The 10,020-nt window shown below is 37.5% G+C and overlaps 1 protein-coding gene across 1 annotated transcript; it reads left to right on the top strand.

Annotated features, from left to right (window-relative positions):
* Positions 1–2,347: 2,347 nt before the first annotated feature.
* On the top strand, positions 2,348–3,280 carry LOC131908240 (olfactory receptor 5T7). The gene has a single exon (XM_059259290.1). The coding sequence runs from the start codon at positions 2,348–2,350 to the stop codon at positions 3,278–3,280; it is 933 nt and encodes a 310-aa protein (XP_059115273.1).
* Positions 3,281–10,020: the final 6,740 nt, after the last annotated feature.

Raw genomic sequence — 10,020 nt, 5'->3', positions numbered from 1 at the left:
GAAAAGGAATCATTAATCTGCTAATAGAGAGTGCACAAATATTGACATATTTAATATTGAGGGTCTTTTATTTTTATATCATTCAGAGAACAATGAAATTTTAAAATTGCATCTTACTATACAATCCAGCAAACAACTGAAATAACTACTTATTTAAAATTTCTTGGCTTAATTATTTGAATATATTCATACATAGTAAGACATAGGTTTTGCTTAAATTTCTTGGGGCAAGGGTTGTGGGAATCCAATTTGACAATAAAGTAGTATAACAGGAGGTAATGTTTTCCTAACAAACTTGAGAGTATATACACTGTGATGAATCTATAGTGAGTTGTGGCTATGGCAATGATAAAATACAAAACTTCCATAAGATAAGTAATGAAATATCCACAGAAGATTGATCTTCCAGCAGCTGTTCAATAAAGGCAAATTTAAATTATTGCAGTCCTACAAATGTATTATTTAAGTACTATGCTTAGAATATATGAAATTCTGTATTTTGTAACAATATGTACAAGTACATTTACATTGATTGAGGAACTGGGCATATACTGTCCAGTAAACTATTATGAAGGCTTTTAATTAATTGGGCTATTAACTTGGAATGTGTTTTCATGCTGGCTTCCTCAAACCCCCAGCTTTTCATTATGTATCTAGTACAAAAGCCTGACTCAAGAGAATTTGATTCCAATTCCTCAATTACCAAAAGAATAAACACGTATATTTTTAAATCATTACTCACCTTTATATTCTTTAAAGAATATGGAGAAGTGGACAGGGTAGTGGATACCAGAATCCAAAGCTACTGGAAAGCTGAAAAAGGGTGATTGCTATGAGGTCAAGGCCAACTTGGGCTATACAGTGAAATGGAATCTTACCTCTACCCCTGCAAAAAACAGAATAACAGAATTCTTATATATAAATTGTTAACAATTAAAAAATCATGTGTTCTAAAATGTTTCATAGAATATAATCTGTGTATATTGCATTGGACAATCAATCAATCAATCAATATATATATATATATATATATATATATATATATATTGATTCTATAATATTCTATAATTTGCTTTTTAAAGATCTGATTTTGGCATATTTTCCTCATAAAGCTTTCTCCCATATATATATTGATTCTATAATATTCTATAATTTGCTTTTTAAAGATCTGATTTTGGCATATTTTCCTCATAAAGCTTTCTCCCATCTCATTAATGGATATTAGTGTTCATTGGCCACTACTATACAGAATTTAGCAAATTATTCTATAGGATTTCTGACACATTTACAATTCTGATTCTAGTACAGTGCACTGTCATATATAACAATTCAATAGGTTCTATGTCATAGGTGGGTTTTGTACCTACACAAGTTTTTTTTTATTATAGTTTAAGACAAAACTTCTAATAGAATAAGCTGTAGGTTATGTAGTAGGCATACAGTTTAAGAAGGACTATATCTAATATATATATGTATATATACATATATATATTCAGAGAGAGATACAATTAAAATTTAAAAGGGCATGAATTTGGAAGAGGGTGCAGGAGGAAGGTATAGGTACAAAGGACATCTTGGAAGAAGAAACAGAAACAGAAAATGATGTAATTATATTATACTATCAAAAAATAGAAAATTTAAAAAAAGGAATACCATGAGTTCAGACACAGGGTAAAACAGGGAGCCTATATGGGTCAAATCTAGGAACTTTGCATATATGTTATGGTTGTGAGGCTTGGTATTCTCATGGGACTCCTAACTGTAGGTGGAGGTTGTCTCTGACTCTTCCTTGATCTTGGAACTCTTTTCCTCCTACTGGGTTGTCTCATGTGGACTTGATGTGAGAGTTTGTGCCTAGTCTTGTGTTAACTTCTTATGCCATCTTCAGTAGGTAACCCTGGGAGGCCTGCTTTTTCTTGAGAAAAATAGAGGAGAAGTGGATCTGAGGGAGGAAGGAGGTAGGGAGAGAAACTAGGAGGATTGAGGAGCGGGGAAAACTGAGGTCAGGATTTAATATATGATAGAAGATTCTTTTTAAAGTTAAAAAATAAAATTAAAAAGAAGACACTGGGTAAATATACATACGTTCCATGTATATTTCAATGAGTGCTGTATTGAAATTTAAATCATCACCATGTCCTTATCTTCTGCTGTAGCTCATAAAATCATGTGATATGTGTATCTATGTGTATGTATCTATGCCTCTTTTAGCCTGAAAGTGTGCTTCTGCATAAATACACATAAAGATACAGCTCACCTTGTTTATAGCAAAACTACTCTAGACTCTTTACAGTAATATGAACTATGATTTGTTGATTGCTTTCAATTCCTTCTATGAGATTTCAACATGGAAAACATCACCGAAGTCACTGAATTTGTACTGAAGGGCTTCACAGACAATGCTGACCTGGAGATTCTTTCCTTCTTCCTCTTTCTAGCAATTTACCTCTTCACACTTATGGGGAATTTAGGATTGATTGCTCTAGTCATTGGGGATTCCCGACTACACAACCCCATGTACTATTTTCTGAGTGTATTGTCCTCTGTGGATGCCTGCTATTCCTCTGTTATCACTCCACAAATGGTAGTTGACTTTATTTCAGAGAAGAAAGTCATTTCATTCACTGGCTGTGCTACACAGATGTTTCTGGCTGTTACTTTTGGTACAACAGAATGCTTTCTTTTGGCAGCAATGGCTTATGACCGCTATGTGGCCATTCACAACCCACTTCTATATGTAGTAATCATGTCATCCAGAGTCTATGTGCCACTCATCATTGCATCCTACGCTGGTGGAATTTTACATGCTGTTATTCACACTGTCGCCACTTTCAGACTGTCCTTTTGTGGATCCAATGAAATCAGTCATATTTTCTGTGACATCCCTCCTCTCCTGGCAATTTCTTGTTCTGACACCCACATCAACCAGCTTCTCCTCTTCTACTGTGCTGGGTCTATTGAGATAGTCACCATCCTCATCGTCCTGATCTCCTATGGCTTCATTCTGTTTGCTATTCTGAGGACTCGTTCTGCTGAAGGTAAAAGAAAAGTCTTCTCTACATGTGGCTCTCATCTAACTGGAGTGTCCATTTTTCATGGTACCGTTCTTTTCATGTATGTGAGACCAAGTTCTAGCTATGCCTTGGAGCATGACATGGTAGTGTCGATATTTTATAGCATTGTAATTCCCATGCTGAATCCTCTCATTTACAGTTTGAGGAACAAAGATGTAAAAGAGGCAATGAAAAAGGTATTTGGTAAAAGACAAATTTATGGATAAAACTATATTTTCTATAAACCTTATATGAAAAAGTAAAAGTTCTATTCTGTAAGTAAATATGAAAATTTATGTTGAAAATGTTCCTTTTCATTCATTTAAATATCTCAATCTTCAGTAAACCTGAAATTAAAGGTATTAGTTAATGCCTCTCTGGTCTGCTTTTCAAAACAGAAAGACTATATTATCCAATTTCTTTTTTAATGTTCATAATTACATACATTTATATATATTTTACATAGTGATGACACTACATGAAATGCAAAATGTGTAGAGAGCTGCGTACAGCTGTGCCTTAAAATGGCGCTGGCTTCCACCTTCCACCCTCCCAATGGTGAGTGCTCTCTGAGATAAACAACTCCTTATTTGGCTAAGGCTAGTATCTGGCTTGCTTCCGTGCACCTGGACCTATCCGCAGTACCCACGTGGCAGACTGGGGTAGGCTACCCAGAGGCTATTTTGGTTGTGGGTTGGCTCTCCCTGGGGTCAGAAGATTGTCTCAAGGTTTCTGAATAAACTGCTTGGAGAAGAGCCTGGTGTTGCGTCTTCCTTGCTGGTCGAGGCAGACGTGACAAAAATGTACAAATAAATAAATATATATATATGCTTAGATTTATTTTTATATGCATATTTAAATAATCTTTAACCCAATTTTAGGTTGTTTCATTTCTTTATAAATCGTATTTTAAATTCTCTCATATTTATAAGTTTAAATATTTTTAATGTTATATCACAATGACTAAATAAAACGTTGTTGTCTTTATTCAGTTCATAATTAGGCAGTCAAGTTGGCTAGACCTTATGAATATAGCTTCTGACATTACTATGAGACAATCACACAGCAAACTTCTTGATCCTCTGGGGTTACAATCTTTCTGTTCACTCTTCTACAATGTGCAAGTGCTGTTGGGCAGATAGAGTCACTGGAATTGGGCACTAGAATTATGCAACTTGATTGGTTGTGTTGTCTGTAATGGTCTCCTGTAGCAAAGAGTCATTTTCTTGATGAACGGTAAGGACTACATTGGAAATAGATTAAAGAAACTTTACACATAAGGAGCAGGTTCTGTTAGAATGTATGTATGTATACATATATGCTCGTAACAGAAATAATGGAAAAAAAAAAGAATTGAAAGAGAGCAAGGAATTGCTGTGGGATGTTCTGTATGGCAAATGTGTTGCTAATTAGTCAATAAATAAAACACTGATTGGCCATTGGCTAGGCAGGAAGTGTAGGCAGGACAAGGAGGAGAATAAAGCTGGGAAGTGGAAGGCTGAGTCAGAGAGACACTGCCAGCCGCCACGATGAGAAACAGCGTGTGAAGATGCCGGTAAGCCACGAGCCATGTGGCAAGGTATAGATTTATAGAAATGGATTAATTTAAGCTGTAAGAACACTTAGCAAGAAGCCTGCCATGGCCATACAGTTTGTAAGCAATATAAGTCTCTGTGTTTACTTGGTCAGGTCTGAATGGCTGTGGGACTGGCAGGTGACAGAGATTTGCCCTGACTGTGGGCCAGGCAGGAAAACTTAAGCTACAAGGAATAGTATGTGGGAAAGTTTGGGCAGGGCGCTGGGGCCAGGGAGGGGTGAGGTCAGTGAGGAAGGAGGAAATGTTAGATCACTGGGTGCTGGAGTTACAGAAAAGTTCAAGCTGACTGATAATAAATGATGGCAACCAAACTACAGCCCTTTGCAAGAGCAGCAAGTCCACCTAACCTCTGAGGGATCACTCAATCTCCAATAAATTTTATTCCTCTTAATACAAAATTATATGCAAATTTCCATTTCTTTTTTATATGTGTATGAAAGTGTTCTACTTTCCAACTAAATTTAAGTTGAAGAAAGACTTTCACTGTACCATAAATGTGTAGTCAATCTTTTCTTTCTCCCAAGTCTCCTCTACTCTCCTTCCTGGCAAATTACCACTATGTGGTATTGAATCCAGGGTTTGAAAGGCAAGCCAAGATATCACTCTACAGTGTGCCAGTTCCTCCCACATCCATTACCAATGCTTCTGCTCTTGCTCTACTTGGGCTTTATTTTAACCAGGAATACTACCCTTACCAGAGTCTCCACCCTACCTTTACCAGATTTCCTGACCTCACCAATCCTTCCACTCTTCCCTTACTAGGCATTTTGTCCTTCTCTAATCTTTGTCTTTAGCTGATTGATATTGCTGAGTCCCACCCAAGTCCAGTACCCACCACACTGACCACAAGCCCTAGTACTTTATCAGAGATTCTGGTTTTCCTCAGATTAGGTGATTCCAGAAATGCTAGGAACTCAACTTTGGTCTCCACTATGGCTTTGCCCACATTTCCAAAAGGCCTTGTTCCCTTCTCCTTGATTCACTAGAATCTGTAAGGTATGGGACTCAGTCTTACGAATCTGAAGAATAACAACTTTGTTGTTTTCTTTACAATCTTAAAATTATTAATCTTCATAAGTGATATTAGATGCAATAATAATAATAGTAGTAATTTTAATTTATAACACCATTGAGGAAAATATAAATTGAATAGCAACACATGATCTGAAAACTATACTTGTAATTTAAAAATTCTTAGAAACAGAAGCTTTTGTTTGGTATATGGTAAGTAATCTGGACTCCCTCACATTGGGTTTTCTTCTGTCTCCATAATTATCCCACTCTTTGCCAACACTGCCCCATATTCCAAACTCTGTTCCCACATCCTGCTTCATCATAGACTACTCACTATATCCAGCTTCAGTAGTCTCTCATTCTCACAGCTGTCCCAAAGCAAACCTCCCTCTTTCTCTAGTCCTGTTTCAAGACTCACTACTACCATCTTTCCTCTGGTTACTCACTCAAAAAAATCTGGTTTTCCACACACCCCCACACACATTGCTTCATAGCTGCCCATATGAGAAGATGCCAGAGCCAAGGCTATTCTCCCTGCACACATTGCTTTTCATCTCTATGACTTTACCCATGTTTTAAAGTGTCTCAATTTGTTTTCTGTGGATTCCACCAATGTACAATAAATTCCAAAAATATGCTTCCCAAATCTGACTTTCCACAATATTTATGTCATTATATCCTCTACCCACCATGACAGAGGAAATAATATATCTCTTTTGTAGATTCCCTTCAAATTCAAGATTCCCACATTACTCTGTCAGAAACACATATCAGCTCTTTTTGACCCTAAATAGAACTGACTACTTAAGTCCCCTAATCATTAACATATATTCTATCTATTAATCTACCTTATCAAAGTGATGAAAAGCCTTACCATGAGGCACTGAATTATAATAAAATCCAATAAATCACCTGAAAACCAGGCAACATTTATGAGCCACCTTACAAAGACTCACCTTAAACATATCAACCTAAATCCTAATTCTGAGTCAGGAAGATGGTACTTACATACTCACTTCATCTCCTAATCCTCCCCTCATTGGGCTGAGTTATAGACACAGGATATGAGTGTATCTATAAATATCAGAACTTTTTTATATTTGGTGGTAGTATGTGTTCCCTTTTGTAGCACGAATCTTGCCAATTCCTCAGCTGATCCTGTTTCCTCAGACTGGAAGCCTCTCAGTCCCCATCCAGAGTAAATCTCAGCTGAACTGTTGCTCAAAAGCCTAAAAGCTTAACCAGCCAAAAGCTTCTAGTTTCTGGTCTTCACGCCTTATATACCATTATGCTTTCTGCCATCACTCCCTGGGATTAAAGGCTCACTTCTTGGCATTAAAGGCACGTGTCACCATGCCTGGCTGTTTCCAATGTGGCCTTGAACACACAGAGATCCAGATGGATATCTGTCTCTGGAATGCTAGAATTAAAGGCATGTACTACCACTGCCTATCCTCTATGTTTAATATTGTGGCTGTTCTGTTCTGTGACCCCAGATAAGTTTATTATGGTGCACAATACTTTGGGGAACACAATACTACCGTACTCTTTCTCCTTCAGAGCTGAGTGGTTTGGACTGTATTTAGGCAACAACATTGGTGAGTCTTTATGATGAAACTTGGGACATTACTAGGAGACAGTCTCACAGCAAACTCTAGATGCTTTGGCTCTTAGTCTTTCTGCCCCTCCTTCTGCAATATTCCCTGACGGAGCTTTAGATGTAAGATTTGTTTGGTAGATTTATTCACTGGGACAAGGGTCCACAACTCTGTACCTTGATTGCTTATGGATTTCTCTAATGGTCTCCATCTGTTGCAAAGAGAATTTTCCTTGAGAAGTGAGGACTACAACTACCTGTGTGTATAAAGATGCATATTTAGAGTATACTTAGGGATTATGATGGCTCGGTAAACTGTTGCTTGTAGGTTTTCATTTAATATGAATGAATTCACTGGCCTTGGATAGTTGGCTAGTTTTCTAGTACCAGATATGACTTCTATCTTGGTAAGCAGGTCTTGTGTCCAATTACAAAGCTGTTGGTGACTTCCAAGTTATATGTGCCACTACTACACCCTTAAGGTTATCATGCTATGCTAATAATTTTTCTGGCTCATAGGAATAATAACTGTGTAGGACATTTGGTTGCTTCCCTCCTTTAGAAACTTACTTGGTGACTTCTGGTACCATGAAATCTGCTCAAGGAGGGAACATTCAGATGAGTTTCGTCTTGGTTGCCACTGAGAGTTGGAAGGAAAGTCCCTATTGATTAAGACACCAGGATAATTCTTTAAATGTTATTTTTGTAATCTTTTTAGAGTTATTTATATACTTTGGATATTAATCTTCTGTCAGATGTCCAGCTAGTATAAAATCTTTCCCATTTGTGGAATTCCTTTGTAGGCAGTTGGTTATTTATTTAGCTGTACAGAAGCTTATTAGTTTTATGTATTGGTACATATCATTTGTTGGTTTTAACTCTGGGACAAATGGCTTCCTATTCAGAAAATGAGTTCCTATACCTCTAACCTATAAAATATTGACCATGTTTTGTTCCAATAATTTCGGTGTTTAAAGTTTCAAACCTTTTATCCATTTGACACTAGATTTTTTTTTATAAAGTAATAGATACTGGTATAATTTCATTCTTATGAATTTGAACATCTGGTTTTCCCAGAACCATTTGCAGAAATGCTTTCTTTTCTCCATCTCATTTTTATTGTATGTTTGACTGTGGTGATATTTTTATGTGCTGAAATGTGGTGATATTTTATTTGTGCTTTAATGAATAAAGCTTGCCTGGAGATCAGAGGAAAAACCAAGCCATTATAAGTAAACACGAAAGTCATGCAATGTTAGCACACGCCTTTAATCCTATCACTTGGCAAACAGGGATCTGTCTGGATCTCTGTGAGTTCAAGATCACACAGGAAACAGAGCCAGGTGTGGTGACACACGCCTTAAATTCCAACATTAGTTAGCCATGGAGGTCTGGAGGTCTGTACAGACAAACAGGAAGTGACAGAGCTGGGCAGGAAGAAGAAGTGATGTAGCTGGACAGAGAGAGCAAATCAGATGGTAGAACAGCATATTTATATAGGCATGAGTAGAAGCTGCTGAGTTGGTGAGGTAAGGTTAGCTGTGGCTTTCCCTATTTCCCTGATCTCTCCCAGGCTTTTACTCCTATATCTGGCTCTGTGTTTTTTATTTAATAAGACCATTTAGAAATTCATCTACAGTTGATACCCAACGTGGGCACCAAATACAAATAAACTAGACATTTTATTGCCAAATGCAAATGAACTTGATATTATAACTTTAACTCTTGCTTGATAATTGTTCCACTATATGTAATTTTACTATGTTAAAGTTAAAACCTTCCTTTTTGATTAAACAGAAAAGGAGAAGTGCTGTGGAATGTCATTCTATATGCTGTGAATGTGTGTTGCTCTGATTGGTTGATAAATAAAATAAAATGCTGATTGGCCAGTAGCCAGGCAGGAAGTTTAGATGGGATAAGCAGGCAATGAGAATTCTGGTAAGAGGAAGGCTGAGTCAGGAGTCACTAGCCAGATACAGAGGAAGCAAGATGACAAGGCAGAACTGAAAAAAGGTATCAAGCCACATGGCTAAACATAGATAATAATTTAAATGTAAGAGCCAGTTAGTTATAAGCCTGAGCTAATGGCCAAGCAGTTATAATTAATATAAGCTTCTTAGTGATTATTTTGTAAGTGGCGGTGGAACGGTGGGTGGGAGAGATTTGTCCTGACTGTAGGGCCAGGTAGGACAGAGGAAAATCTTCAACTACATGTGACCTGGACTAGACCTGATGGATTGGGGAAGGTGACTCTATGTGTAGAATCAAGGATACATACTGGATAGACCCTGGATGGATATTGTACATATGGCTGGATGGAGAAGTTAGAGGTAGTACAGAAGAGACCTGTGTGTGTGTCACATGGGGCAAGTCCTGTAGGAAGCCTAGAAGTAGTGTGCAGCAGGGGCAGTGGTTTGTCAGACTAGGCAAGGACACTGGATGAAGGACCCATAATAGATCTTGTGGATTGGAGAGACAGCCTGGGTGAGGAGGTTCAGGGAGATTCTTTGGGCTAGACTTTGCACAGGAGGTTGGAGGAGTGGCGGGGTGCAGAGGTTTGATACTCAAACTCTTATTGAAAGAATAGCTGTATGAGTTCATTTCCTTTGGAACCCTATCATCTGGCATTGATAGCTCTATATGAACAGGCAGAGGCCTTCCTTCAAGTAAACTGAATTCTCTTTATGGCAACAAACTCCAGGTATTTAAAGTCTTGAATTATTAGACTTCAAAGCTGATTGTTAGTTACAGGTCTCTGC

This window comes from Peromyscus eremicus, chromosome 4, assembly GCF_949786415.1.
Source record: "Peromyscus eremicus chromosome 4, PerEre_H2_v1, whole genome shotgun sequence".
Lineage (NCBI taxonomy): Eukaryota > Metazoa > Chordata > Mammalia > Rodentia > Cricetidae > Peromyscus > Peromyscus eremicus.
This window is presented reverse-complemented; position numbering and strand designations above follow the sequence as displayed.

What these genes read in the sequence shown, in the direction of transcription:
- LOC131908240 (XM_059259290.1), top strand. Translation starts at nt 2,348, where the DNA reads ATGGAAAACATCACCGAAGTCACTGAATTTGTACTGAAGGGCTTCACA.